This window comes from Aureococcus anophagefferens (assembly GCF_000186865.1).
Source record: "Aureococcus anophagefferens unplaced genomic scaffold AURANscaffold_2, whole genome shotgun sequence".
In the NCBI taxonomy this organism is placed as follows: Eukaryota; class Pelagophyceae; order Pelagomonadales; family Pelagomonadaceae; genus Aureococcus; species Aureococcus anophagefferens.
In genome coordinates this window covers 929,732-956,241 of record NW_008705562.1, presented here as the reverse complement: position 1 = coordinate 956,241, position 26,510 = coordinate 929,732, and the positions used below count along the sequence as shown (strand labels likewise).

Genomic DNA, 26,510 nt, shown 5'->3' with positions numbered 1-26,510 from the left:
CTGGGTCTCGCTGGCCTCGATTCGAGGACGCGCCGTCGAAGCCGCCGAATTCGAAGGAGCTGCCGGTCGGTTGAATTAAGTGTTGAATTCGAGGGCGGTTTCAAGTTCGCCTCGGCGTATCCATATTGGTGGCTTCCGCACGCGCATTGTCCTCGGCTGCCGCCGGTCTTCTTCGCCCCCGACTGGTCCGCAGCGACTGGTCCTCCCCGGGTGCGCAGCGCCATGCCCATCCCCAACCCAAAGTACCGCGTGCCGCCGCCGGCGGCCCCCGTCCCGGTCGAAAACCCCCTGCCCCCCGCGGTGGCGGCCCCGCCGCCCCCGGCGCTCCCGCCGCCGGGCGCGGCGGCGGGCGGGGACGAGGCGTCGGAGTCGCCCTCGCCGAGCCCGCGGAAGCGGCTCCTCGAGCTCGCGGCCGCCACGGAGCCCGCGCCGCCCGCTGGCCGCAGCTTCGTCCGGAGGTTGACCGCGCACCGGCTCAAGGCGTGGGCGTCGGAGATCATCGGCGGCCGCGGCGCGACGCCGCGGACGCCGCGGACGCCGCGGACGCCGCGCGTCGTCGCCGTGGACCGCGACTTCGCCCAGCAGGGGGCGCGGGGCGGCGCGTCGTCCGGGGGCGCGCGGGGCGGCGCGCCGTCCGGGAACCGCATCTCGGGCATCGTCCGGAGCGCCAAGGCCGAGGACCGGGACCTCGCGGTCAAGATCCGCAAGGAGCTCGCGGAGTTCGACAAGGACGGCGACGGGACCATCGACAACGAGGAGCTCGTCAAGTTCATCAAGAAGCACGCCGACGCGGAGAAGAAGCTCGCGAAGGAGCGCCACGACGCGGAGCTCGAGTCGGCGAAGCAGCAGCACGAGGCCGAGCTCGAGCTGCACCGCCGGAAGAAGGCGGAGCGCAACGTCGTGCGCGTCGTCGCCGGGTCCTTCTTCCTCGTGAGCATGCTCGTCGTGGCCATCGTCGCCATCGTCGTCTCCGTCAACGCCGGCACGCAGAAGACGGTCCGCGAGTACCACTACCTCGAGACGCGCGGCGCCGCGCTCACGGACGAGCGCGGCGCGACGCTCGAGTGCGAGAACCCCTACCTGAGCGTCCAGGGCAACGGCACGGGCGGCAACGGCAGCGCGGCCGCGCTGACGACCAAGGGCGGCGCGGTCCTCGCGACGGCGTCGAGCGACTTCGCCGTCGGCGAGCGCGGCGCGATGGTCTCCAAGGCCGACGGCGCGCCGCTCACGACCAAGTCCGCGGACCTGCGCACGGACGCGGGCGTCCTCGAGACGCCCGGCGGCGCCGCCGTCGTCGCCGTCGCGGGCGGCGCGACGATGGGCGCGACGTCCGCCTACCCGCAGCTCGCGGGCGCGGACCAGGCCGGGCTCGCCGCGGAGGAGGCGGCGACGACGTCGCGCCGCCGCCGCCTCGGCGCCGCCGGCCCCGCGCGGGGCGCGCGCCGCCGGTCCCTCGTCGCGCGAGGACATCGTCGACGGAAACCACAACACGGGAGTGCAGATGGGCACGCAACAGTACCTCTTGAATGGTGATAGCCAGACGCTCGAGAACACAAAGGAAATCTTCCTGAAGCTGCCCGACGATGCAGCCTGCGTGGCGTTAGGGCAGATTGGGACGAGTGTCAAGACCGTGATCATTTCGGGCCGGGCCGGCCCCGTCAAGCTTCGTTTCCGCTACGGCCAAGACGACCCCGTGGACGCACTCTCGCGGGATGACTGGCCCGAGATCAACTGCCCGAGTTCACCCTGCCCGAGTCCAGGTCTCGTTGCTGCAGCCGACATGGCCAACAGCGACACGGGTATGCCCATCGATTGGACCATGGATTTTGGCGAAGCTAGTTTGCTTTGCTTTATTTGAACTTTTCATATCCGGGCCGCCTACGAATAACTTCCTTGGGGTTAATTGGGGGCGCTCTCCAGACGACAGCATGGAGGCCACCCTGGACCTGCTCATGGGGAAGATGGCGACGGCGACGGCGGAGCTGCGGGACATCGTCGAGCTGCGGCGGCGCCTCGGCATGGACCGGGGCGACTGCGAGTACGCGGCCTGGCGCCAGCGGCTGCGGGGCGCCCTCGACGCGCGGCCCACGAGCTCCTGGCGGCGCAAGCTGACGGTGACGCTCGAGGACCGGCGGCGGTCCCTCCACGCGTCGCGCGAGGCCGCGGCGGCGGCGCTGCGGGCCCTGGGGCGGCCTCCGGGGGGCCCCTTCGACGCGGACGCGCCGCTGAGCGCGGGCGCCGTCGACGCGGCGCGGCGGTCCGCGGCGGCCCTGGGCGCCGAGGTCGCGCGGCGCCGCGGGGACCTGCTGGCCTGGAGCGACGAGCTCCGGGCGCTCTGGCGCGACGCGCTGCCCGGCGGCGCCGCGCGGCCGCCGCCGGACGCGGCGCGGTCGCCGCTCGAGCGCCTCGCGGCGGCGCCGCGGGACCCGGCCGCGCGCGGGCTCCGCGACGCGGGCGACGGCGCCGTGCGGTCCGCCCGGGCCGCGCTCTCCAAGTGGCGCCGCGTGCGCGACGGCGCCCGCGACGGCGGCGCGCGGACGCGGCTCCAGCGGCGGCGGAGCAAACGCCTCGCGCCGCCGCTCGTCGTCGCGCTCGGCGTCGACTCGCCGCTCCTGGGCTTTTTAGGCGGCGCGGACCTCGCGCGCCTCGAGGTTTCCTGCGCGGCGGCCTGGGTCCCCGCGCCGCACCGCGGCTGGCTCGGCGCGGCGGACTTCGCCGCGCGGCGCGCGCTCGAGGCCGCGGGCCGCGGCGCGGCCGGCGCGCGGCGCTTCGACGCCGCGGCGCGGCTCCGGCGGCGGGGCGACCGGCCGGCGGGCTCCTACTGCAAACTCCTCTACGACTACGCGTCCTGCGCCTGCGTCGTGCTCCTCGTGCCCGCGGCGCGCGCCGCGGGCGGCGCCGCGGCCGACGCGCGCGTCGTCGCGAGCCCCGTGTCCTGCGGGAGCCTGCGGGCTTTGCGCTTCCGCGACCAGCCGCGCGCGCTCGACGGGGGCCTCGCCCTCAAGCACGCGCCCCGCAAGGCGCTGCCGCACCCCGTGACGACGCACAACCGGTGGTGGAGCCTCCGGCGCGTCGACGGCGCGTTCCCGCGCGACCGCGGCCACCTCCTCGAGCTCCTGGGCGCCAAGCCCGACGCCCACCTCGTCCGCGCGGAGTTCGCCCTCGACTTCCACGCCTACACCCTCGAGGTGCCCATCGCGCGGCGGTCCCTCGACGCCGTCTTCGCGAAGGCGCGCGCCGTCGTGCCCGCGTGGGCCGACGGCGCCGCGGCGCTCAAGCTCTCGCGCCTCGACCGCCCGAGCGACGCGCCGGGCCTCAAGGTCCACTACCGCGCGTCCGAGGCGCCCTTCGCCTTCAACCTCTTCCTCTCGAAGCCGCGCCTCGGCGCGTGCAAGTACCGCCTCATCGCGTCCGAGGACTCCGAGGACGACTCGGACACGGACGCCTCGGACTCCGAGGGCAGCTCCGACTCGTCCGACGGCGCCGGGGAGGACTACTGAACGGCCGCCCGCGGCCAAGTGCAGTTCGGTCGCTGTGACAGGCCTCGAAACCGGACGATGGTCTCGGGGAGTGAGGATGTTCTCGGGTCCGAGGCCGATGAGTTGCTGTAGTCCGTCGGAGTAACAGCTACCGAATGGAACTGTTCGCGGCGGCGCCGAGGAGCGCGGCGTCGAGGGCCGTCGCCGCGGCGACGGCCGCGAGGTCCGCGCCGGCGACGCGCGATATGGGGTGGATCTTCGTGTTGCGGTTGCGCGCGACGGGCGGCGCCGCCGGCGCGCCCAGCGCGTCGCCGAGCCACGCGAGCGTCGCGCCCAGCGCCTCCGTGCGCCCGACGTGGTCCGCGGCGGCGCCGAGCGACGCCGCGGCCGCCTCGCACTCGGCGCGCGTCGGCGGCGCCGCGCGGCTCGGCGACCGCCGCGAGAAGCCCATCCAGCCGTGGACGAGGTAGGCGCACTGCGGGTTCGGCCGCAGGTGCGCGATCATGCGCGCCCGCGACAGGCCCCGCGCGCACGGCCGATCCTTCGAGCTCCCGCAGTCGCACGCGCGCTCCCGCTTCTTCCCGCAGTGGTACTGGTAGCTCGAGACGACCCAGGCCACGGGGTCGCGGAGCACGGTGAAGACGACGAGGCGCACGGGGTCGAGCGCCGCCCGGAGGCGGGCCAGCGCCCCCGCGGCGACGCGCCACCTGGGCAGGAAACGGGTGCGAACTTCCCAACTTTGGAGGCTCGCATCTCGGTCGTCGTCCACTCGTTTCGGCTCATTTTTGGACGAGCGATCATCGCTCGGAGCGCTCTCGACGCGTAGATGCTGTTATCGGCACGCGCGCGCGCGGAAGACTCACGTTGAAGCGAACGTGAATCACCCTGGTCCCGCCCGGCGCGCCGCGGCGGCGGCGGGTCCGCGGACGCCATGGGCTCGTGGACCTCGACGAAGACCGTCGCGTTGTCCGGCAGCCGCTCGAAGGTCGCGTTCGCCGCGAGTTTCTCGAGGGCGGCGGCGTAGCGCGCCGCCGTCTCGCAGCGCACGTAGACGGCGGCCTTGGCGTGCAGGACCATGTACTCGTTGATCGACTCGCCGCCGGTCTTCGGCACGTGGAAGAACAGGACGACGGTCTGCGTGCGCGCCTTGCGGCCGCCGCGGACGCCGCCGTCGCGGAAGCCCGTGGGCTGCGTGATGAGGCCGTGGCACCGCAGGAGCAGGCACCAGAGGAGCCGGCTCATGTCATCGTGCCATATTAAAAGTTCACCAATTAGTTCACCGTGCTATGTTGAAGGACGCTCGAGATCTCGCTCGACGCCGCGGCGCGCGCGCGCTTCGAGATCCCGGCGGCCGCGACGCGCGCCGCGCGCACGCCGCGAGCATCGTCCTAGGCGCGGCGCCCCGCTAGGCCGACGCGTCGAGCTTCGCGTGGAAGTTGCGGAGGCGCGTGACGCCGCGGAAGCCGTGCTCGGAGAGGGAGACGCCCTTGCCCGTGTTCTTGACCCCCGTCCAGGGGAGGGCCGGGTCGAGGTAGTCGCACCGGTTCTGGAAGAACGTGCCCGTGGCGACGCGCTTCGACAGGGCGAGCGCGCGGTCGTGGTCCTTGGTGAAGACGCAGGCGCTCAGGCCGTAGGCGCTGTCGTTCATGAGCTCGACGGCGTCGTCGTCGCCGGCGACCTTGGCGACGCCGAGCACGGGGCCGAAGGACTCGTCGACCATGAGCGACATGGCGTGGTCGCAGTCGCCGAGGAGCGTTGGCGTGAAGAAGCGGCCCTTGCCCGAGGCGTCGGGCCCCGCCGCGCCGCCGGCGAGGAGCGTCGCGCCCTTGGCGACGGCGTCGTCGACCTGGCCCTGGAGGAAGGCCGGCGCGCCCGGCAGCGCGAGGGGCCCCATCGACGTCGCCGCGGCGGCCGGGTCGCCGAGCACGAACGCGTCGACCTCGGCCTTGGCCGCCGCCAGGAACTCGTCGTAGTTGGACTCGTGGACGTAGACGCGCTCGATGCCGCAGCAGGACTGGCCCGCGTTCCACATCGCGCCGTCGACGAGCCCCGCGGCCGCCGCGGCGACGTCCGCGTCCTCGGCGACGTACGCCGGGTCCTTGCCGCCGAGCTCGAGCGTCGCGTCGATGAAGCGGTGCTTCGCGACGGCGCCGTAGACCTCGCGGCCGCCGCGGACGCTCCCCGTGAAGGACACGAAGCCCACGGCCTCGCGCGCGATGACGTCCTCGACCTCGCCGTGGCCGCAGTGCAGCGCGGTCACGAGCCCCTCGGGCGCGCCCGCGGCGAGGAAGGCGCGCTCGAAGGCGTCGGCGCAGAGGGGCGTGCGCGGCGAGTGCTTGATGGCCACGGCGTTGCCCGCGAGGACGGCCGGGACCACGCAGTTCACCGTCGTCAGAAGCGGGTAGTTCCAGGGCGCGATGCAGAGCACGACGCCGACGGGGTCCTTCTCGATGGTGCGCACGAAGTTGTCCTTCGCCGGGAGCACGTCGGGCGCCAGGGCCTTGGGCGCGAGCGCCATCATCATCTCGCAGCGCTCCATCATGCCGCCGATCTCGCCCCGTGCGTGCGCGACGGGCTTGCCCATCATGCCGCTGATGTCGTTTGCGATGCGGTCCGCGTCGGCCTTGATGGCCTCCATGAACTTTGCGCAGACGGCGACGCGCTGCTCCACCGTCGTCTCCGCGGCCCAGGCGCGCTGGGCGGCGGCGCTGGCGTCGACGGCGGCCAGGGCCTCGGCGGACGTCTTGTAGCCGACCTCGCAGTAGGTCTCGCCGCTGTAGGGGTTGTCCACGGCCACGGCGTAGGAGCCGTCCGCCGCGAGCGTCGACGCGCAGCGCCGCGCGCGCGGCGCGAGGAGGCTGCCCAATCGCAGGGCCATCGCGGATTCTGTCGAAACTTCGCACGTGTTTGAGGTCCACGTTGACGTCACGCCTTACCCGCGCCTCACTGGAGGTCGATGTCGTGGATGCGGAAGAGGGCGTTGAGGATGAGGCCCGCGAACATGAGGAGCGGCGTGCCGCAGAGCGTCATCGCCGCGAAGAGGAGCGCGAGCTGGATCGACGTCGCGTGGTTGAGGAGCTGGTCCGGGGTGAACTTGGCGGCCCAGGGCCCCGCGAGCGCCGGCGGCGAGAAGGCCGCGGCGCCGAGCACGAGGAGCGCGAGGTTCTTCGCGTCGCGGCGGAGGCCGTAGGCGACGGCCGCGAGCGTGAGGCAGCAGAGGAGCGCCGTCGCGGGCCGCGGGTCGTCCAATAGCCGCGCGGCGACGTCGTCGCCGCCGGCCGCCGCGAGCTCCGCGATGCCGGGCGCCAGGGCGCCCGCCTTGAGCGCCACGGCCGCGCCCTGCATGGCCAGGTACGCGGCCTCGGGCCGCGTCGCCGCCGCCGCGCGCGGCGCGGCCTGCGCGAGGGCCGCGGCCCGCAGGGGCAGCGCCAGCTTCTGCGCCGCGAGGGCGACGTCGAGCGTGAAGGCCTCGGCGAGCAGCGGCGCGGCGACGCCCGAGCCGAAGAGGCGGAAGCACGCGAAGGCGAACGCGCCGTAGACCGCGAGCTTGAGCAGGGGCTGCGACGCGCTCGACGACCGGAGGCGCCGCACGGCGAGGCCCAGGGCGTAGTAGACGAGGGCGCAGGACACAGCGACGAGCAGGATGGCCATGCAGCAGCTCTGCGCGACGCGCTTCCGGCCGAGCGCCTTCGTGAGCGCCGCCGCCGCGTCGAAGAGGCTCGTCCCTTCCGCGATGCCCTCGACGGCGTCGCGGTAGGCCGCCGTCGCGCTTTTGAAGGTCCGCGTGCTCGGGTGGAAGAGCGGGCAGAACTCGCAGACCGTGGCCGCGAGCTGGAGCGCGGCCGTGAACGTCGTCACGCAGAGGAGATCCGTCGCGTCGTCGGGCCGCCGCCACTTGATCGCCGTCGACAGCGCCAGCAGGGAGCCGAGGCACCACGTCTGGCCCATGCGCTTCCCCACGTCGGCGAGGAGCGACGCGGCCTTGGTCGCCATCGTTGCAAGGCGACTCCGCGGGCTGCCCGAGGGCAGCGAGATTCGTTGCTCGTCAACGTTGACGCCCGCAGCGGCACGAAGAGCGCCGCTGGTGGCTGCCCCCGAGAGAAGGTAGCGAGCTCGACCTCCAGGCCTTGTTTTGAAGAACCGCGTGCGCACGCCCGGCGACGGCCTGCTGCGACCCATGAAGCGCGGCCAGTTCCGCCCGGCGGAGCGCAACGCCTACGTCTCGGAGATGGCGAAGCGCTACCACACGAGTGTGCCCCGGGAGAAGAAGCTGCGGGACCTCGAGCACCTCGTCGACCCCACGGGCGTCGTCGCCGTCGCGGCCGCGCAGACGGGCACGCACGTCGTCGGCAACCAGCCGTCGCACGGCTCCCCTCCGCCGAAGCGGGGCCGCCCGCGGCCCGGCCGGCCGCCCCGGGGCTTCCCCGCCCTCTCGAGCCACGCCAGCGTCTCGACGGTCGCCTCGAAGAGCGTCGAGGCCGTGAGCCTGCCGCGGCTCCCGAAGGGCAAGTCGACGACGTTCCGCGCGAGCGTCCGCGCGGAGATCCTCGGCCACAGGAGCGCCGAGGACCTGCGCCGGGGGACCGTGTAAGGGTTTTTCGCCGCGCCTCTTCGCGTCGGTCCGGGAGGAGTCGGGAGCGCGCGCCGAGGAGCCCCATCCCCCGGGGCCCTAGGCGCGCGTTGCCCTAGGCGCGCGTTACTTCGGTCCCGGCGAGGAGCGCCTCGGCGGTCGCCGCGTCGAAGGCGGCGTTCTCGCGCGTGAGGCAGCTCGCCGCGCCGCGCGAGAGGCCGAAGGCGAAGGCGGCCACGGCGGCCGGGACGTCGCCGTCGGCCTCGTTTCCGAGCCAGGCGGCGAAGGTCGCGCCGGCGACCGTGTCGCCGGCCCCGATGGGGCTCAGCACGGGCCCCGGCAGCGGCGGCGACGTCAGCGAAAACGTCGCGCCCGACGCCGGCTCGAACGCGCCGGCCGGGTGCGGCCCGTCGGTCCAGAGCACGACGTGCAGGCACGCGCGGTCCGGGTCCAGGGACGCCGCGAGTTTTCGCGCCGCCCGCGCGGCGCGCTCCGGGTCCGCGACGGCGTCCGCGGCGCCCGCGGCGAGCGCGTCGCCCGCGAGCGCCAGCAGCTCGCGCGCGTTCAGCTTCAGCGCGACGGCGCAGCCCGCGCCTCGGGCGGCGTCCAGGGTCCCCTCCAGCCCGACGACGGAGTCGACGAGGACCTTGGTCGCCGCGCCGGCGACCGCGGCGACGCAGGACCCGTAGTAGGTCTCCCCGGGGACGCCCGGCGGCACGCTCCCGGAGACGAGGACGCCCGCGGCCGGCGCGCGGGCCGCGAGCCGCGACGTCAGGTCGTCGAGCTCGGACGCGGCGACGGCGCCCGAGGGCTCGACGACCTCCGTCGCGTCGCCGCCGGGCGAGACGAGCGTCGTGCAGACGCGCGTCGCCGACGCCGTCGCCACCCAGAGCGCCTCGTCGGAGTCGCACTGCGCGCGGATCGCCGCCGCCATGGCGTCGCCCGTGTCGCCGCCGTAGAACATGGCGAGCGACGCCGCCGCGCCGCTGGCTTTGGCTGCGAGAAAGGCGCCCTGGCCCTTGCCTCCCACCCCGCTATTCGACTCGGACGCGCGGTTCACAGCGCCCACAGCCAAGGGCGCGTCGAACGCGACGCGCCGCTGCAAGGCGCCGTTGAGGCCGAGGACGACGCCCGGGTTCAGGGCCGCGGCCATGGCGCACAAGATCGCGGCCACGAGAGCTCGCATCGCCCCCTGCGGTAAGCTTGCGGTAATCTTGCCACAGATGCCGCAGCAGTTCAGCGAGCTGCCTGAAAAGATGGGTGTCGCATACATCGCGCGGTTCATCGGGTCGCTCGTCGACGCCTCGGGGTTCGCCCTTGTGAAAATCTATCAGGATTTTGTGGCATTATTTGCGGCGGTCTGCATCGACGGAGGGCGACGGCGCCCCGTGATTGCGCTCGACATATCGTGGATAAAGTTGTCCAAGGACGACGACGACGACGACGACGACGTCAAGTACAAGCCCGTCGCGTCGCCCGCGTCCTCCGCGCGTCCCGGGGGCGCGCCGTCCCTCGCCCGCCGCCGATTCGAGAGCGCGCGCGCGCGGAGTTCGGGGCCGCGGTTCGACTCGACGCGCCGCGCGCCGACGCGCGGAGTTCGGGGCCGCGGTTCGACTCGACGCGTCGCTCGCGCAGGCCATGCAGGTCAAGCGCGTCGTTTCGATTGTTTCAGGGATGCTGCGAGGAGGGTTTGATGTATTTTGCGTATTTGAATCGAAAGAACCGTACTCTTTCGACTACGCGGGGAAAAGGATCGCAGTTCGCGCGGCGCAGCGGACATCGAACTCGCGCGTCGCGCGCGCCCTAGAGGAACTAAATGTCGGGGGCTATAGCCCAAGGGTGCACTGGGCAGACCGCGTGCCCGCGGAGGCGGAGTGCGGCGCCGCCGTGGCGCGTGGCGACGCGGACCTCGCGCGTTCCCCGCGTGTTCTTTGCACGCCGCGGCCTCGGATTCACGCGTCGTCCGCAGGTCTGGACGCTCGACAACGACGTCCTGCTCGCGCGCGTCGCGGCCATCCCCTGCATCACCTGGCCGCCGACGGCCTCCCCCGTCGTCGCCCTCGTCTACCGCGAGAAGGTCCTCGAGAACCTCAAGATTGACATCTCCGCGCTCTCGTTCATGCTCGCGCTGTGCCCCAAACACGGCGAGAGTCGGTTCTGGGGCGAGACCGACGGCGAGAGCCGCGCCGTCGACATCCCCCGCGCCCTCGCCGACAAGCTCAAGGTCCGCTTCTGCTTCGGGAGCGTCGGCGCGGACCCGCTCCTCCGCGTGCTCGCGGACGCGTTCGCGCACCTCGTCGAGAAGCAGCCCGCCCCCGAAGGCGCCCCCTTCTACGCGGCCTTCGAGCACAACGTCGACGGCGGCGAGTCCTTCGACACGCGGCCCGAGGAGTCGCGCGCCCGGCCGAACCGCGGCCCCCACTGCAAGACGCTCAACAAGCTCCTCGAGGTCATCGGCGCGCTCGAGCTCCACCAGCAGAACTACCTCTGGCGCGAAGCCCAGCGCGCGCACGAGCTCGCGGAGCTCCAGGCTTAAGTTCGGGGATCCGGGGGCTTGGGCGGGCCTCCAGCGCCACGTCGTGGTCCGTGGCAGGACAGGTGATGGCGGGGCGGTCGGCGAGAGCGCCGGCGCCCTTCGAGGGTCCGTCGGTGTGGCCGTCGGCGTGGCCGTCGACGAAGCCGTCGGCGCCGTGGGCGTCCGCGGAGCCGTTGGAGACGCGGACGTCCGCGAAGCCAGCACGGAGTAGGGCCACGCGGTCGCGACGAACAATCGGCTCCTCTTCCTCCAAGAGCGTGTCGTGCGGACGCGGTCGCACTTGCAGAGGGCCGCCGAAGGAGCCCCAGGCGTAGGCGTCCTCGTCCTCGGGCGCGCAGAGGCCGACCGCGTTGACTCGACCGTCGAACCAGTCCCAGAGCACCGCGTAGAAGAGCGGGTCGACGACGCCGATCGGGTCGCTGTAGGTGAAGGCGGCGCCGAAGGTGGAGTCGCCGTCCTGCTCGTCGCCGCCGCGCCAGTCGCCGTAGCTCTCCAGGACCGCGCACGCCGGGGTAGCCGTCGTCGTCGGCGACGCACGCGACGACGACCCCCTCCGCCAGAAGCGCGTCGAAGCGCTCCTTGCGCGTCATGTCAAGCCGCAGAGGTAGCCGCAGACCCACGCGTAGTAGGTCGGGAACTCCGCGTCCTGGTCGCCGAGGTACATGCCCACCGCGTTGACGTGGCCGTCGAACCAGTCGATGTCCCAGAGCACCTCGTGCTCGCCCGTGTCGAGGTCGAGCATGGCGACGCTGTACATGTCGCTGTCGTCGTCGACCTGGAGCACCTGGAAGGGCTTGTTGTAGGCCGTGCAGTTGAAGAGCAGGATGGGGTTGAGCGTCGGCACGAGCGTCGGCGCGGCCGTCGGCACGAAGAGGTCGTCGCTGTAGGGGCAGTTCAGGCCGTCGTTGGACCTCATCTCCTCCGAGGGGTCCGGGCACTGGATGTTCGCCGTGGACCGACCCTCGGCGACGCCGTCGTCGATCCACGTCTTGCCCTCCGCCTCGGGGAGCGCCGCGACGTCGAGGACGGCCTCCGCGTAGAGGTCCTCCGACACGGCGAAGAGCGTGCCCCCGTGGACCTCGGGCGACGGCGTGTCGATGCCCTCGACCCGCCAGAAGTCGACGTTGCCGTCGCGCCTGAAGTCCTTGGCGTAGTAGTAGTTCGACCCGAGGATCGCGCCGACGTTCGGCTTCTCCTCCGCCAAGGGCGTGTCCACGCACTCCTTGCGGACGCGGTCGCACTTGCAGAGGTGGCCGCCGAAGGAGCCCCAGGCGTCGGCGTTCTCGCCCTCGGGCGCGCAGAGGCCGACCGCGTCGACTCGGCCGTCGAACCAGTCCCAGAGCACGTCGGAGAAGAGCAGGTCGACGACGCCGATCGGGTCGCTGTAGGTGAAGGCGGCGCCGAAGGTGGAGTCGCCGTCCTGCTCGTCGCCGCCGCGCCAGTCGCCGTAGCTCTCCAGGACCGCGCACGCCGGGGTAGCCGTCGGCGTCGGCGACGCAGGCAGCCCCTGAAGGACACGTAGGGGAACGACCTGCCGTCATCGGCCTCGTAAAGCGCCGCGGCGTTGACGTGGCCGTCCTCGACGAGCTCCAGCAGCGTCGTGCCCTCGCAGCAGACGGACGTCAACACGTCCGCGCCCGTGTTCCAGCACGCGTCGCGCACGTCGACGGGCAGCGACAGCTCGCAGATGCCCGTGCCCTCGTGCGCGGCGGAGAACGCGTAGCGCCCGGACTGTCGTCGGGACCTCAGGCCCAGTGTTGTCCTGCAGAGGAGCTGTTGCACTGGCCATTTGGTGCTCGTCGACTGTCCGGCGCTGGCGCGATGCCGCGGGCACGAACAGGAACGACGAGCTCCGCCAGATCCGTGAGATCTTCGAGGGCTACGGCGCGCCGCCCAAGAACGACCGCGACACGCGGGAGCCCTGGTCGGAGCCCGCGGCGCACCGCAGCCCGAGCGGCGGGCAGCCGCGCTCGAGGTCGAGCGTGCGTGAATTCGAGGCAGCCTCGGCTCTAGCCTGCACCGTGCATCGCTGTTGAAGTCGATCTGTCGGTCGACTCACTCGGCGCCGCACGTCGTCAGTAGCACCTTCGCAGCGAACCTCGCGGCGCCCGCGGCCTCGCCGCCCCAGCACCACCCAACGACCGCCGGCACGCTTTCAAGATCATCATGATGCGGACGACAGCACAAAAAGAAGCATCTGTTCGATCAAACGAGAAGCGACATGAAAGACACATGCAGCAGCGCCGCGAGACCGAGGCTCTGTCGGTCTATGAAGACGACAAGCTGCGCGGGACAATCGGCGTCGTGGCGAGTCGGCACGACGCGCTCCTGCGCCACATCCAACGGCTCTCCCAAGCCCGCGATCGACACGTCTCGCTCGACGGCAGCGGCCGCGACAAGGTCTGTGCGTGCAACTTTGCGGGGATTCGCGCCCTCGAGGGCCGCCCCGTCGCCGTCCGCGTCGTCGGGGCGCACCTGGTCAGCCCGTGGTGGCTGCGCCGCGGGTCGGCGGCCGCCATCCACAAGGACCTCATCGAGCCGGCGCTCGCCGTGCGGGTCCAGCTCGCGGACCACCTGCAGACGAAGGTCGACGACGCGCTGGCCGCCGGCGATCTGGACCGGCTGAAAGGCCGCGCGTCGTCGCGGGCCTGCCGCCTACGCGCGCCTTTTTTCGTGGGCGACAACTCATTGAGTCACCGCGGAGGTATTTCCGACAGCTCGGCGGTCGCGAACGCCTACGACGCTGAGCTCGAGAAGTTCGGCGGCGCGGGCGTGACGGCGCGCGTGTCCATCTTCTCCGACCAAAAGGCCGGGCTCGAAGCCGCCTCCTGGAGCTTCGCGGGCGCGGGCAGCGCCGACTCGTTCACGGGCGTCTGGGTCAACGACGGCTTCGGCAAGAGCGGCCACGCCATCGTCGCGATCCCCATCGTCAGCGCGTCGGGGCACAAGTGCGTCGTCGAGGTCCACTGCGCCCGTCGGAGCCTTTCGGACCCGCTCCTCGTGGGCTACCACGACAGCGAGTTTGCGGCGCTGAACGACGTCAGCGACGCGGATCTCCTGAAGCACGTCTTCTGGCTGAACGACGATGGAAGGGACCCGACGGCTGAGCCGGCGACGACGCCGTACGCGAAGGCCTTCATGAAATTGAAGGGGACGATCGATTCGCTGTACGGGAACTGGTCGTCGTTCTTCGACAAGACGGAGGAATGGCTCCGCGGAGTCTTCGACTGCGACCCCTCGCAGGTCAACGTCGACGAGCTCATCGAGTTCCTCGACGCCGCCGACGCCCCGGCGGTCCCCGCCATCCCGGAGAAGGGCGGCGCGGAGTCCGCGGAGGCGAAGGCCTTCTTCGCCGGCCTGCTCGGCGGCCTCGCGGCGATGGCCGTCGCCGCCGACGCCGACGGCTCCCCGCCGACGAAGCGCGTCTGCGTCGCGGCGGGCGACGGGCCCCGCCGCCGCGGGCCCCGCGACGGCGCCGCCCGCCCCCGCGCGAACACCGGCGGCGCGAGCACCGGCGGCGGCGCGCCCCGCGACGACGCGCGCGGCTCGCCGGACGACGACGGCGGCGGCCCGTCGCCGGGCGACGACGACGACGACGGCGGCGGCGACCCGGACCCGGGGGGCGACGGCCGCAACCCCTGCTGCAAACGGCCCCGGGCTCGAGGACGCCGGCCGCGGCCGGCCCGCCCGGCGGGCAGCGTCCTGAACGCCAACCTCGCCCACGGCATGACCGCCAACCAGATGATCAACTTCTTCCCCCACCCGACCGACGAGGAGGCCGCGGCGAACGAGGCCGCGGCGCCCGAGGTTCCGCCGCAGCGGAAGTCGAGCCGGCGGAAGTCGAGCCGGGGGCCGGGGGGGGGCGACGATTCCTAAGACGAGGCCTAAGACGAGGCCAGCGCCGTCGCGCGCGCTCGACTCGCTTGGCGCAAAATTAGCTAGCGCGACGCGCTGCGCTTGGCCTTCTTCGAGAGGAGCTTCGCCTTCTTCGCGCGCGCGGTTTTCGCCGGCTTCGGCGGCTCGCCGCCCTCGACGTCCGGGGACCAGGTGACGCGCTTCGCGGGCTTGTCCGCCGGCTCCGGCGAGAGGAGCGGCGCCTCGCGCCGCGGCTTCTTCCGCTCCGGCGCGGGCCCGAGGCCCGCGCGGCCGCGGATCGACGCGACGAGGTCCGCGGCGTCGGGCCCCGACGCCGCGTCCGCGTCGGGCGCGGGCTTGCGCTTGTGGGGCCGCTCGCGCTTCTTCTTCGGGGGCAGGGCCGCGGCGTCGCTCTCGGCGCGCGCGGCGACGTCGCCGGTCCGCGTCGCCGCGGCCGCGGCCTGGCGCTTCGCGGATTCGGGCGCGAAGTACTCGCCGCTCTCGATCTGGAGGTCGACCTTGGAGGGCTGCTGGGCCGGCGGGAAGGGCGTGTAGGCCTTGGTGGGGCGCGTCTTGAGGGGCTTCTTCGTCTGCACGTTCTTCTTCGCGAATTTCGGCAGGAACCGCTCCCAGTCCTCCTCCTTGAGCTCGGGGTCGTTCGCGAGCTCGCGCTTGATCATGAGGATCTTGATGTTGTAGATGGGGTGGACGTTGCGGAAGCACTCCTCGACGACCTTGCGGCACGTCTTCAGGCCCTTGATGCCGCCCATGCACGCGACCGTGTTGCCCTGCACGAGCACGTAGCACTCCGTGAGCAGCTCGAGCGCCTTGAGCGTCGCGCCGTCGGGCCCGACGAGGCGCTGCCGCCGGCGCACGAAGCGGTCCCGGTTCCGCACGAGGCCGCCGATCTTGATGACGTCGCAGTGCACGCCGTCGTCGAGGATCTTCATCGCCTGCGCCGCGGGGATCGACCGCGCGAGGAGCTTGATGAGGTCCCGCGCCTTGAGGATGACGTAGGGGTCCGACGTCTTCCGCGTCGTCGCCACGGTCATGGACCCCTCGATGAGGTTGAGCTCGCAGGCGACGCCGACCTTGCCCAGCGTCCGCGTGACGATCGGCCACGCCTCCCGGATGTAGCCCTCGCGGTACCGCGGGAAGAGCGTCGCGAAGCTGCTCTCCTCGAGGAACGCGCCGGGCGAGTGCTCGGGCTTCCACTCCTCGAGCTTCCAGTGGTCGACGTCGTCCGTGTCCCAGGGCTTGTCCTTGCGGTAGCGCCTGCGCGGGCGACGGTGTTTTGACGCGGCGTCTGCGGGGCGCGTATGCGCATTTTGCGCGCGCGGGTGTCTCTCGTTTGGTGTGCGGCCGTTGCAAACGTATCTGGCACCGGCCCGCGCTGCTTCTTGGGCTTGGAATCGGCTTCGTTGGAGGCGTCCATCGCGCTTCGCCCACGGCAACTCAGCGGCACTGCCGACCTCTCCATCGCTAACTCCGGCGACCACTTTGCTCGCTCGCCCATCCTTGTCGTGCTGCGCTGCGTCCCATGAGCACCCGACGCGCGCTCCTGAGAGTTCTAGACCCACTGCCGCGGCGGCTGACGACCGACGAGCAACGCCGTGACGACGAACTGCGAAAGCGCGAGCTGCGCGCCACCTCATGCGGCGGTCGCCGCTCTCCGAGGCGCGGCTCCACGGAGCGCGGCCTCCGGAGGCCGCGACGCGGTCGCGGGGCGGCGCCTCGGCAGCTTCGAGCTCGGCTGCGCGGCGGTGCCGACGGCGGGCCGCGGGCAGGACGTCCCCCCTCGTCGCGCGCGCTCCGCCTCGTCGCTCCGCGCCAAAGTCTCGCCGTCCGCCTACGCGGCGGCGCCGACGGCGGGCCGAGAGCCTCCCCCCCGCCCCCTCGCGCGCGCGCCCCGCCTCGTCGCTCCGCGCCGCCGTCTGACGCGTCGTCCGCCCAGGTCAAGATGGCCAGCAAGAAGTGCGTGAAGCCCGAGGGCCAGGAGCCCGACGAGATCGAGAGCCAGGTCGCGGCCGAGCTCTACAACCTCGAGCAGTCGTCGACGGAGCTCAAGGCGGAGCTCAAGGAGCTCTACTTCCTCAGCGCCAAGGAGGTCGAGGTCGGCGGCGGCAAGAAGGCGATCATCGTCTTCGTGCCGTTCGGCCTGCTCAAGAGCTACCACAAGATCCAGACGCGCCTCGTGCGCGAGCTCGAGAAGAAGTTCTCGGGCCGCCACGTCATCATCGTCGCGCAGCGCACGATCCTCGGCAAAAACTACGCGCGGAGCTCGTCGTCCAAGGGCCCCCGGCCGCGGTCGCGCACGCTCACGAGCGTCCAGGACTGCATCCTCGACGACCTCGTCTACCCGACGGAGATCGTCGGCAAGCGCACGCGCTGCAAGCTCGACGGCTCCAAGGTCCTCAAGGTGCTCCTCGACCCCAAGGACCAGGTCAACGTCGAGACCAAGCTCGACACGTTCTCCTTCGTGTACAAGAAGCTCACGAACAAGGAGGTCATCTTCGAGTTCCCCGTCACCGACCTCTAGAGGGGGGGCGCCGGGGCCCCCGGGGCCCGCCCTTCGCCGACCGCCGCGGTTCCGCTCGCCGCCGCTAAGCGTGAGCACCTTCCTTCTCGCGAGCGGGGTCGCGGAGCCCCGGTGCGCGTTCGGTCGGAGCGCGCCGGCGGCGACGCCGTCGGCGGCGGCGACGCCACCGGTGTCTTCCTAGGCCGCGGCGCGGAGCAAAGCCGGCCGGGCGATCGGGCAGCCCGGACGGCCGCGCGGCGACGCGACGACGCGACGCGGCGCCGGCGTCGCAGTGAAGTGATCAAAACTCGGATTCTGATAGCCTGGATTTAAAAGTCAACATTTTTGTTGAACTTCAGCACTTTTGTTGAAGTTAAATCTTGCGATTTCTTGACCCGAACCAGCGACCGCGCGCAAAAAGTCTTCGCAAACGTGCAATCAACGCGTGAGTATCATCAAGCTTGCTTTGATACGACCATTTAACCAATTTTGGCCGTGATTTCAGCCCGCGGACCTCCGCGACACCGCGCCCGCGCGCGCGGTCGACGCACAGCCTCTATGGAGGACTAATGACTCTGGCTCCGCCGGCCGGAATTCGATGATTGATCTTTATTAATTAATTTCCTATGGGCGTGTCTAGATGTACGTTGATCACTTCACTGCGGCGTCGGCGATGCGACCTTGCACTCCTCGGACCATCGACATCGAGGCGAGATCGCTGAGCCTGTTGTCACGCGCGCCGCCGCCGAGGTCGACCGCGTCGTCCCGCGCCGCAAACCCACCTCCGCCGCGGTTCGCCTGTCCCTCGCCGACCATGCCCGAGGAGCAGTCGCGCCCGCTGAGCCCGTTCAAGACCTACCGCGAGTTCGTCGCGACGCAGCGCGACGACGCGGACCCGCAGACCTTCAGCCGGCGCTACCAGGACTACCGCGGGACCTTCGCCAAGGAGCTCGTGCGCCGCTTCTTCGAGCGCAACGCGGACTTCGAGTGGTTCCGCGAGCGCTACGACCCCGCGCGCATCGAGGCGCGGTGCGAGGCGCAGCGCGCGCGCGCGGCCGCCGAGGCCGCGGCGTTCCGGGAGAACATCGGCGACGCCGAGGGCTTCGTCGCGGGCTGCTCCCTCGACCCGGCGGAGGAGCCCGCGGCGGCGGAGGCGCCCGCGGAGGGCGCGGACGCGGCCGTCGCGTTCGAGGCGAGCCGCCAGTGCGTGCCCGGCCACGCGGCGGCGCGCGTCGTGCTGCTGCCCGGCTGCCCGCCCGTCGCGGGCGCCAAAGCGCTCGGCGCGGCCGTCGCGCTGGCCGTCGAGGACGCGCGGGGCCAACGCGACGACGCGCCCGCGGTCGCGCCCCCGAGGGTGCTCCTCGACGACGCCGCGCCCCGGCGCAAGGACGGCTTCGACGTCGACGCCTGGCTCCTCTTCGACGACGCGGACGCCGCGCGCGACGCGGAGAAAGCCCTCGGCGACGGCCGCCTCGACGTCGCGGTGCCGCCGGCGCTCGCGGCGTCGCCGCCGCCCTGGGACCCGACGGCGTGCCGCCCGTGCGGCGACCGCCGGCGGAGCCGCGACGACGGCGACGCCGGGCCCGACGACGGCGACGACGGCGCCGCCCTCGACGCGGCGCGGGGCCGCCTCGCCAAGGCGCTGGGCCGCGAGCTCCTCGAGCGCGACTCGTTCCGCGCGCGCGCCAAGCGCGCGCTGCTGTCCGCGTCCGTGGGCGCCGTCGACGAGTTCGGCCGCGGCGCGCGGCCCCGCCGGGGCCCGCGGCCCTACGACCGCGCGGGCGCGGCCCTGGGCTCGCGCGACCGCCTCGCGCGCGACTGCGCGCAGGCGCTCGCGGCCGCGGCGGCCTACGACGACGCCGCGGACGTGCCCGGGGGCGACCGCCTCGCGGCGCTCGTCGCCGGCGACACTGCATTGGGCGCGGCGCTCCGGGCCGACAACGGCGCGTGCTTGGACGTCGCGGCCGCGTACCTCCGCCGCGTGCACCTCGTGCTCTACTACGGCGCGACGCGCTGCAAGGACGAGATCGACCTCCTGACGCGCGACGTCGCCTGGCTCACGCGGCCCGCGCGCGCCGACGCACCGGGGTCGCCGGACGAGGAGGCCGAGAAACTCGCGGCCGCGACGGCGGACCTCGCGGCGCGCCTCGAGGCCAAGGCGCGCCGCGCGGCGCCGAAGGCGCCCCGCGAAGACGACGACGGCGGCTCGTCGCGGAAGAAGCGCCTGCGCGGCGACGACGACGACGACGCCGACGACGACGGCGACGAGCCGACGGACGAGGCCGCGAAGGCCGCGGACCCGCCGAAGGACGAACCGGCGGCCGACGACGGCGGCGCGGCGGACCCGCCCAAGGAGGCCGACGGCGCCAAGGACTGGGGCAAGGTGCTCGCCGACATGGACGACGCGCTGTGCCGCCTCATCGCGGCCGCGCGCCGCGAGGCGGCCGACGACGGCGCGGACGACGGGTCCGGCGTCTGCCCCGGCCGGGCCTACCACCCGCGGGGCGCGGCCGCGCGGCTCTTCGCCGCGGAGAACGCGGCCGTGGACAAGGCCACGGAGGCCTTCTACGCGGAGACGGGCGCGGCCGAGGACAACGGCCGCGCGCGCTGCGGCTTCGAGTGGTGCCGCAAGCTCTTCAAGTCCCAGGACTTTCTGCGCAAGCACGGCGCGAACCGCCACGGCGACTACCTCGAGCAGTTCGTCACGGCGGCCCGGCGGCCCTTCATGTGGGCCGTCTACGAGCTCGACGGCCAGAAGCCGCTGCCGCCGATCCGCACGGACGCGGGCGCCGAGGTCGAGCCCCTCGAGCTCCTCGGCGGCAAGGCCGACCGGAAGCGGGGCCGCGACCGCGACCGCCGCGACCGCCGCGACGACCGCCGCGACGACCGCCGCGGCCGCGCGGACTCGTACGGCGACCGGCGGAAGCCGTTCTCGCCCCGCGACCGCCGCGACGACCGCAGGCCCGAGCCGCGCCGCGACCGCTCCGCGGGGCCGCCCAAGGCGCCGCCGGGCGCGCCCAAGAGCAGCGACCCGCGCAAGCCCCCGTCCTACAACGACGTCGACGCGCCGAAGCGCGCGGTGCTCTCCCTCGACTACGGCGTCCTCCTCCCGCCGCCCGCGAAGAAGAAGAAGAACAAGTAGGCGGGGCGAGGGCCCCGCCGCGCGTAAGTTACGGCACGTGCCGTCGCGCTCGGTGTGTGCCCGCCGGTGTGTCCGGCAGGCTCTGCGGGTCGACGGACGTGTCGCACGGGTAGGCCTACGGGTCGCTCGCTCGCCAGCCGATCCGCCACAAGGCAAGGAGGCGGGGTCGAGGACGCCCGGGTGGACGGACCGACGGGGCTGACGACGAGGGATAACAGAGGGTAATATGGAGAATGACGAAGTGACCCGGCGCCGCGACTTACTCATATGGAGCAAACGAGTTCGAAAAATTTGGCGTGACCTGATCCCCGGGAGCAAGAAGCGCCCGCCGTCCAACGCGATTGGGAAGCCCCTGGAGTTCCTCTCAATATCCAAGACCGCGCATGCACCCGCGTCTCTTCCTTCCTACATACAACGATCGATTCGTGTGAGTCTTAGGCGCGAAGAACCAGACTCGCCGTGGCTTCGAGACGTTAGCGACGCGTCGATGCGATCGGCGCGGGCGGTGTTGAGCAAATGGTGTCAAGTGCACGCGGTTCTGCGACCTTCGAGCGCTGCGCCGCACGTCGCGCAGCGGCCGAGACTCGCGGTCGCGGGCGGCGGCGCGGCAAGCCCCTTTGTGGCCGCGCTGGGCATCGACCTGCCACTTTTAGACTTTCTCGGAGGGGCGGATCTCGCGCGCGTCGAGAGCACGTGCCGGGCCGCTTGGCTTCCTTCCAGCACCAAGGGGTGGCTCAGCGCGCCGGAGGCCGTCGCGAAGCGTGCGCTCGATGGAGTTGGCAACTGCAAGCACGAGATCAAGCGGACGTATGACTTCGCTCGACGCAAGCGCGCGGGCCTCACGGCGGTGGAATCCCATTGCGAGCTGCTGCACAAGTTCTCGATTAATGCATACTTTGTGCTCCATCTTCCCGCCCGGACGGGGTTTTCTCTCGTGGACGGCCCCGTGACCTGCGGGAGCCTCCGCGCGTTCCGGTTCCGCGGAAACGTGATGGACGAATTCAACGATACCGGCCCTGTGATCCGATATGCACCAAAAAACTCAGTGCCAGCTCCGGTGAAGTTCCACGACCAGTGGTGGACTCTCATGAAAGTCGATGGCACGCGTATCATCAGCAGCAGCCATCTCCTTGAGTTCCTCGCGTCCAAACCGGACGACCACGTCGTGCAAGCCCGATTCAACCACAAGTACGACCAACGTGTTGTTTATCATCCGCTCACCTGCCGTTCCCTCGACGTCTACTTCGGCATGGCCCGCGCTATCGTCCCAGGCTGGAACTACGGCGGCGATCTCAAGCTCTCACTTCTGCCACAAGAACGACGCAAGAGAAAACACTACCGCGAAGCCAACGGGCCCTTCCATTTGCGCACCCTCCTCAGCAAGCCGTTCCTCAGTGGAAAGAAATACCGCCTCGTCGCCTCCGAGGACTCCGAGGACGAAGATGGATGGATCTCGAGCTCCGACGAAGACGACGACTCGAGCGACGAGGACGAGGACGACTATTGAGCCTCTACGAGGCTCTAGAGGCCTGTGCTTTAAGAATGGTCGCGCTTTGGCGTCCCACGCCGCCCCGCGCACCGCAACTCAGATGCAGACGACGTTGCCCCGCCCGACGCAGTAGGCCCGGGGCCGCCGGTCCGTGCGGCCCGCGCGCGGACGAGGCGAATACGCCTTGGGCGTGTTCGGGTCGTCGAACGCGCCGCTGCACTCGAGGCGCACGGCCTCCTCGGAGGCGCGGTACCTGGCGCCGCCGCCCTTGGCCCGGGCGAGGTACGTCGCGACCTTCTGCTTGACGCGGCCTGTGTGGAAATCAACCACTGGTTTGGGGGGTCCCCACCAAACTTCAGAACTCTCTATCTCAATCAAATCGAAGTCGATTCGGCTGATTTTTGGACGGATCGATTGCTCTCGTCGAGTTCTCGAAGCACGGCAGAAAGCCTCGCGTCGAAACCGTCGAATACGCTCACATTGAAGTCGGGTTGAAGGTTTGGAATCCACACAGGACGCGGCCGACTTTGCGCGCGGTCTTCCAGACGACGCCTCCGTCGCGGAACACGGGCAGCAGCTGGGTCTTGCTCGCCTGCCGGTAGAACTTGGACTCGACCTCGCCGTAGAGGCGCCGGAGCTTGAGGCGCTGCATGACGCGGATGTCCTGCTCCGTGATGGTCGACGGCGGCGCGTTCTTGAGCTGGGCGAGCAGCTTGGCGTCGCGCGCGTCGCGGAGGAAGGTCTCGCGCGCCTGGGCGCCGCGGCGGGCGGGGTCCGGGAGCATCGTCGCGGCCGCGCGCGATTGACCGCAAGGGCAGCGCCGAGATACGGCGGCGCTAGATGGGCTGCCTGAAGCATCGCGCCGGGAGCGGCCCGGAAGTTGCGGCAAGGCACGGCGTCTGCACCATCGACCAATGCACCGAGAATCGAGAGGCTGTGACGACGCAAGCTCGAGAGCTTGAGGCGCTCTGAGTGCGCCGGCGGCTGCCGCGCGCGACGAGACCCGCGGCGTCGGTACTCGCGTTGCGGCCATCGCGTCGCCATGAGCGCCGACGACCTCGCCACGGAGAACGCGCGCCTGCGCGCGCGGCTCGCGGCGCTCGAGCAGCCGCAGGCGGCATCGCGAGAGGCGCCGTCGCTCTTCGAGAACTTGAAGCGCATCTGCTTCGGCCAGGCGCCGCCCGTCTTCGCGCCGAGGGCGCCCGAGGCCGCGCCCGCCGAGGGCCTCGGGTCGCCGGGCTTCGGCGAGCGGTCCGCGTTCCCGTCGGGCGACGAGCCCGGGGACGCGGCGCTTACGCCGCCGCGGTCCGCGCGGCGCCTGTCCTTCGCGAGCGACGTCGAGTTCCGCTACGTGGAGACCATCGACGAGCAGCCCGCGGCGGAGCGGCGCGACGTCTGGTGGACGCACCGCGACTACCAGCAGATCCGCGCGCGGCAGCGCGAGCTCATCCTGCTCGTATTGAAGCAGGCGCACGACTACCCCGCGGGCGTCGTGCCGCCGCCCATCCCCGGCGAGTCGCGGCGGGGCCTGGGCATCTGCTGCGAGCCGGGCACGAACAGCGGCCGCGCGTCGCGCGTGAAGACGGGCCTCCGCCAGATCGTCCGCGCGCACCGGAGCGGCATGGGCTGGCGCGACCTCGCCGCGCTGAGCGCGGAGCTCAGCGAGTGGGCGGCGACGAACGCGCGCGAGGTCGGCCTCAAGGACCACAGCGCCGCCGCGGACAAGGGCGACTTCGCGCGGACCTTCTTCCTCCACGGCTCCGTCGAGGGCGCCGCGCCGGGCGACGCGGCCGCGGCCGCGCCCGCGCGCCGCGCGCACTCGGCGACGCGCCTCGGGGCGCGCGACGGCGCGCGCGGCGACGAGGTGATCCGCTCGCCGCCGCGCAAGGCGCGCAGCGACCCGACGCTCGCGTCGGGCGTCGCCCACGCGCACCGCCGCGACGCGACCGACCGCGAGGCCGCGCCGGGCATCGGCCTCTGCGCGACGCTGCCCGCGACCGTGGCCCACGCGCAGCGCCGCGACGACGAGCCCAAGACCAACGGCCTCGGGTCCATGGTCCGCGTCGACTCGCTCACGAACCTCGCGGCCGCGTCGACGGCGCACCTCGGGAGCGCCCCCTGGGACGCGGCGCCGCCGCCGCCGGCGAAGCGCGACGGCCTCGGCCTCGCGTCCATGATCCGCAACGACAGCCTCGGCAACCTCCAGTCCGCGGCCGCGGCCGCGACGCGCGAGCCGCGCCGCTTCGCGTAATCACCCAAGTAAGCGACCGCGAACGTAGTCGCCCGGTGTGCGAGAGCGAAATTAAGGTCGAACCCCCCGCCGTCCCGGCGGGGGGCGGCGCGGCGCGCGGGGCCGGCGCCGGGCCGCTACTCGTCGCCGTCGACGGCGGCCGCGGCCTCGGACGCGATGGCGACGACGTCGACATCGCCGTCGTCGTCGGCGAGGCTGCGGAGCTTCGTCTTCAGCAGGGCGAGCTCCGCACCGGCGCGGTGGCGCTGGAGCCGGGGCGCGAGCTTCCGGAGCGTCGCCGCCGCGTTGAAGCGGACGTTCGCGACGGGGTCGTCGCCTGTGTGGAATTCAAATCTTCAACCCGAATTCAATGTGAGCGTACGCGACAGTTTCGAAGCGAGGTTTTCTGCTGTGCTTCGAGAACTCGACGAGAGCAATCGATTCGTCCAAAAACCAGCCGAATCGACTTCGATTTGACCGAGCTAGAGAATTCTGAAGTTTGGTCAGGACCACCCAAACCGGTGGTTGAATTCCACACAGGTCGTCGCAGAGGTCCAGGACCGTCGCGAGCACGTCCGCCGCGACGTCCTCCGGCGCGAGGACGTCGCAGAGCGCGTCGAGGGCGCGCAGCGCCGTGATGCGGCGCAGGTAGTAGCGCTGGCGCGCGAGGTCCGCGACCTTTGGGAGCGCGACGTCGCGCGCCCACCGCTCGCCGAACTTGGCCGCGAGGAGCCGCAGGTTGCGCGTCGCCGCGATGCGGATGGCGGCGACGTCGTCGGCGAGCCAGCCGACGCACTTGGCCTTGAGCGCGTCGTCGAAGAAGGCGACGCCCAGCTGGTCCGCGATGAGCGGCACGTGCTCGATGATCGCGCCGCGGACGCGCCACTTGGCGTCGTCGGCGAGGTCGACGATGGCCGGCAGCAGCGACTGGCTCAGCAGGTCGACGCCGACGACGGCGTGGACGGGGCCCAGGTTGGAGATGATGTTGAGCCGCACCTCCGCGTTCGCGTCGCGCAGGAGCGCGAGGAGCACGGGCAGCACCTGGGCAGGACAAGAGAGATTCAACGTCGCTTCAACGTGAGTGTGCCGCGCGCGCGCGTTCCGGGAAAAGCATTCACGCTTCGAGACCGTTCCGAGAGATGATCGCCCGTCCAAAAATCAGCCGAAACGAGTGGAAAACGGCCGAGAAAGGAGCCTTTGAAGTTGGGAATTTCGCTCTCTTGTCCTGCCCTGGGCAGCACGCGCGCGACGGTCGCGTCGCGCCCGAGCGCCGGCGCCAGGTCGCCGACGGAGCTCGCCAGCGCCGCCCGCACCTGCTGGGACCCGTCGCGGCTCAACGCTTCGATGGACGGCGCGAGCGCCGCGAGCGCCGCGTCCTCGTCGCGCACGCGCCGCGCGACGCCGCTGAGCGCGCCCGCGGCCGCGCAGCGCACCTCGGGCTCGACGTCGTTCAGGAGGCCCACGAAGGTCGCCCGCAGCGCCTCGGCGCAGTGGGCGCCGTCGTCGCCGCCGACGTCGTCGTCGACGGCCGCGGCCAACTCCGCGAACGCCGCCGCCGCCGACCACCGGACGCGCCAGGACCGGTCCGTCGCCGTCGCCAGCAGCACGGGCAGCACCGTCCCCCGCACGCGCGCCGGCTCCAGCGCCCGGAACAGCGCCGCGCAGTTGCCCACGGTCTGGAGCCGCACCGAGTCCTGGTCGTCGCGCGCCAAGGCCTCGAACAATGAAACCAGCGACCCCAGCGGCTCGCCGTCGGAAGACCCGCCCGCCAACGCAATAGCCCCGAGCTGGCCCGCGGCCACCCTACGCACCATGGGCGTGTCGTCGCGGCAGAGCCGCGCGAACAACGCCTCCGCGTCCGCGCGCGACCGCGGCGGGAGCCGGCCTGGGCGGGAAAAGGGTGCGAAATTCCCAACTTCAAAGGCTCCTATCTCGGTCATGTTCCACTCGTTTCGGCTGATTTTGGGACGAGCGATCATCTCTGGGAACGCTCTCGACGCGTGGATGCTTTTGCCGGAACGCGCGCGCGCGGAACACTCACGTTGAAGCGGAGTTGAATCACCCTTTTCCTGCCCGGGAGCCGGCCGTGGGGCCCCGCGAAGAGGCCGCACGCGGAGATGCGCGCCGTGAACCAGTCGTGGTTCCCGAGGCGCTGCACGAAGGGCACGTAGTAGGACACCAAACTCTCGTCGGGCATGGCCGCGGCGACCTCGAGCGCCGCGCGGACCGCGCGGTCGCGGACGCGCGCCTCCTCGACGGCCGCGAGCGCCTCGAGCGGCTCGAGCACGACGTGCGCGTGGGCCGGCCCGCCGACGTAGGCGCCCAGGGACCCGAGCTGGTCCGCCATCTCGAAGAGCACGTCGTCGCTGTCGTCCGTGAGGTCGCAGATGAACGGCACGAGCTCCTCGCGGACGCGCTCCGGCCCGAGCGCGCGCGCGATCCTCAGCAGGTTCGCGTTCGACTCGAGGCGCAGGCGCACGTCCTCGTTCTTCAGCTGGTCGATGAGCACGGCGATCTCGCCGAGGTCCACGCACCCGCCGCCGTCGTCGGGGGGGGGCGCCGCGCCCTCCATCTCCTCGCTGAACAGGTCGCTGCAGGCGACGAACTTCAGGTAATCTATGGTGCCCGACCACCGGCCGGCCGCCGAGCCTGTGCCGGCGGGGACAAATGCGAACCAAGGCCGGCGGCGCG

At 71.9% G+C, this 26,510-nt stretch overlaps 6 protein-coding genes across 6 annotated transcripts; 3 read left to right on the top strand and 3 right to left on the bottom strand.

Annotated features, from left to right (window-relative positions):
• Positions 1-222: 222 nt before the first annotated feature.
• Positions 223-1,533, top strand: AURANDRAFT_61120 (hypothetical protein; the record flags this gene model as incomplete). The annotated part of the gene is made up of 1 exon (XM_009035196.1): positions 223-1,533. The coding sequence occupies one exon, from the start codon at positions 223-225 to the stop codon at positions 1,531-1,533; it is 1,311 nt and encodes a 436-aa protein (XP_009033444.1).
• A 3,351-nt stretch (positions 1,534-4,884) lies between these two features.
• On the bottom strand, positions 4,885-6,117 carry ALD4 (hypothetical protein; the record flags this gene model as incomplete). Its single annotated transcript, XM_009034747.1, has 1 exon — positions 4,885-6,117. The coding sequence occupies one exon, from the start codon at positions 6,115-6,117 to the stop codon at positions 4,885-4,887; it is 1,233 nt and encodes a 410-aa protein (XP_009032995.1).
• Positions 6,118-14,901: 8,784 nt separating this feature from the next.
• AURANDRAFT_12957 (hypothetical protein) lies at positions 14,902-15,717 on the bottom strand (the record flags this gene model as incomplete). Its single annotated transcript, XM_009034746.1, has 1 exon — positions 14,902-15,717. A coding segment is annotated over one exon (816 nt), but the record flags the coding sequence as incomplete, so codon positions are not given.
• A 248-nt stretch (positions 15,718-15,965) lies between these two features.
• Positions 15,966-17,062, top strand: AURANDRAFT_70049 (hypothetical protein; the record flags this gene model as incomplete). The annotated part of the gene is made up of 1 exon (XM_009035197.1): positions 15,966-17,062. One exon carries the CDS (start codon positions 15,981-15,983, stop codon positions 16,977-16,979), a length of 999 nt encoding a protein of 332 aa, XP_009033445.1.
• A 710-nt stretch (positions 17,063-17,772) lies between these two features.
• Positions 17,773-20,100, top strand: AURANDRAFT_61118 (hypothetical protein; the record flags this gene model as incomplete). The annotated part of the gene is made up of 1 exon (XM_009035198.1): positions 17,773-20,100. The coding sequence occupies one exon, from the start codon at positions 17,773-17,775 to the stop codon at positions 20,098-20,100; it is 2,328 nt and encodes a 775-aa protein (XP_009033446.1).
• Positions 20,101-23,956: 3,856 nt separating this feature from the next.
• AURANDRAFT_20037 (hypothetical protein) lies at positions 23,957-26,391 on the bottom strand (the record flags this gene model as incomplete). The annotated part of the gene is made up of 4 exons (XM_009034745.1): positions 23,957-24,156; positions 24,356-24,860; positions 25,061-25,669; positions 25,861-26,391. 4 exons carry the CDS (start codon positions 26,389-26,391, stop codon positions 23,957-23,959), a joined length of 1,845 nt encoding a protein of 614 aa, XP_009032993.1.
• Positions 26,392-26,510: the final 119 nt, after the last annotated feature.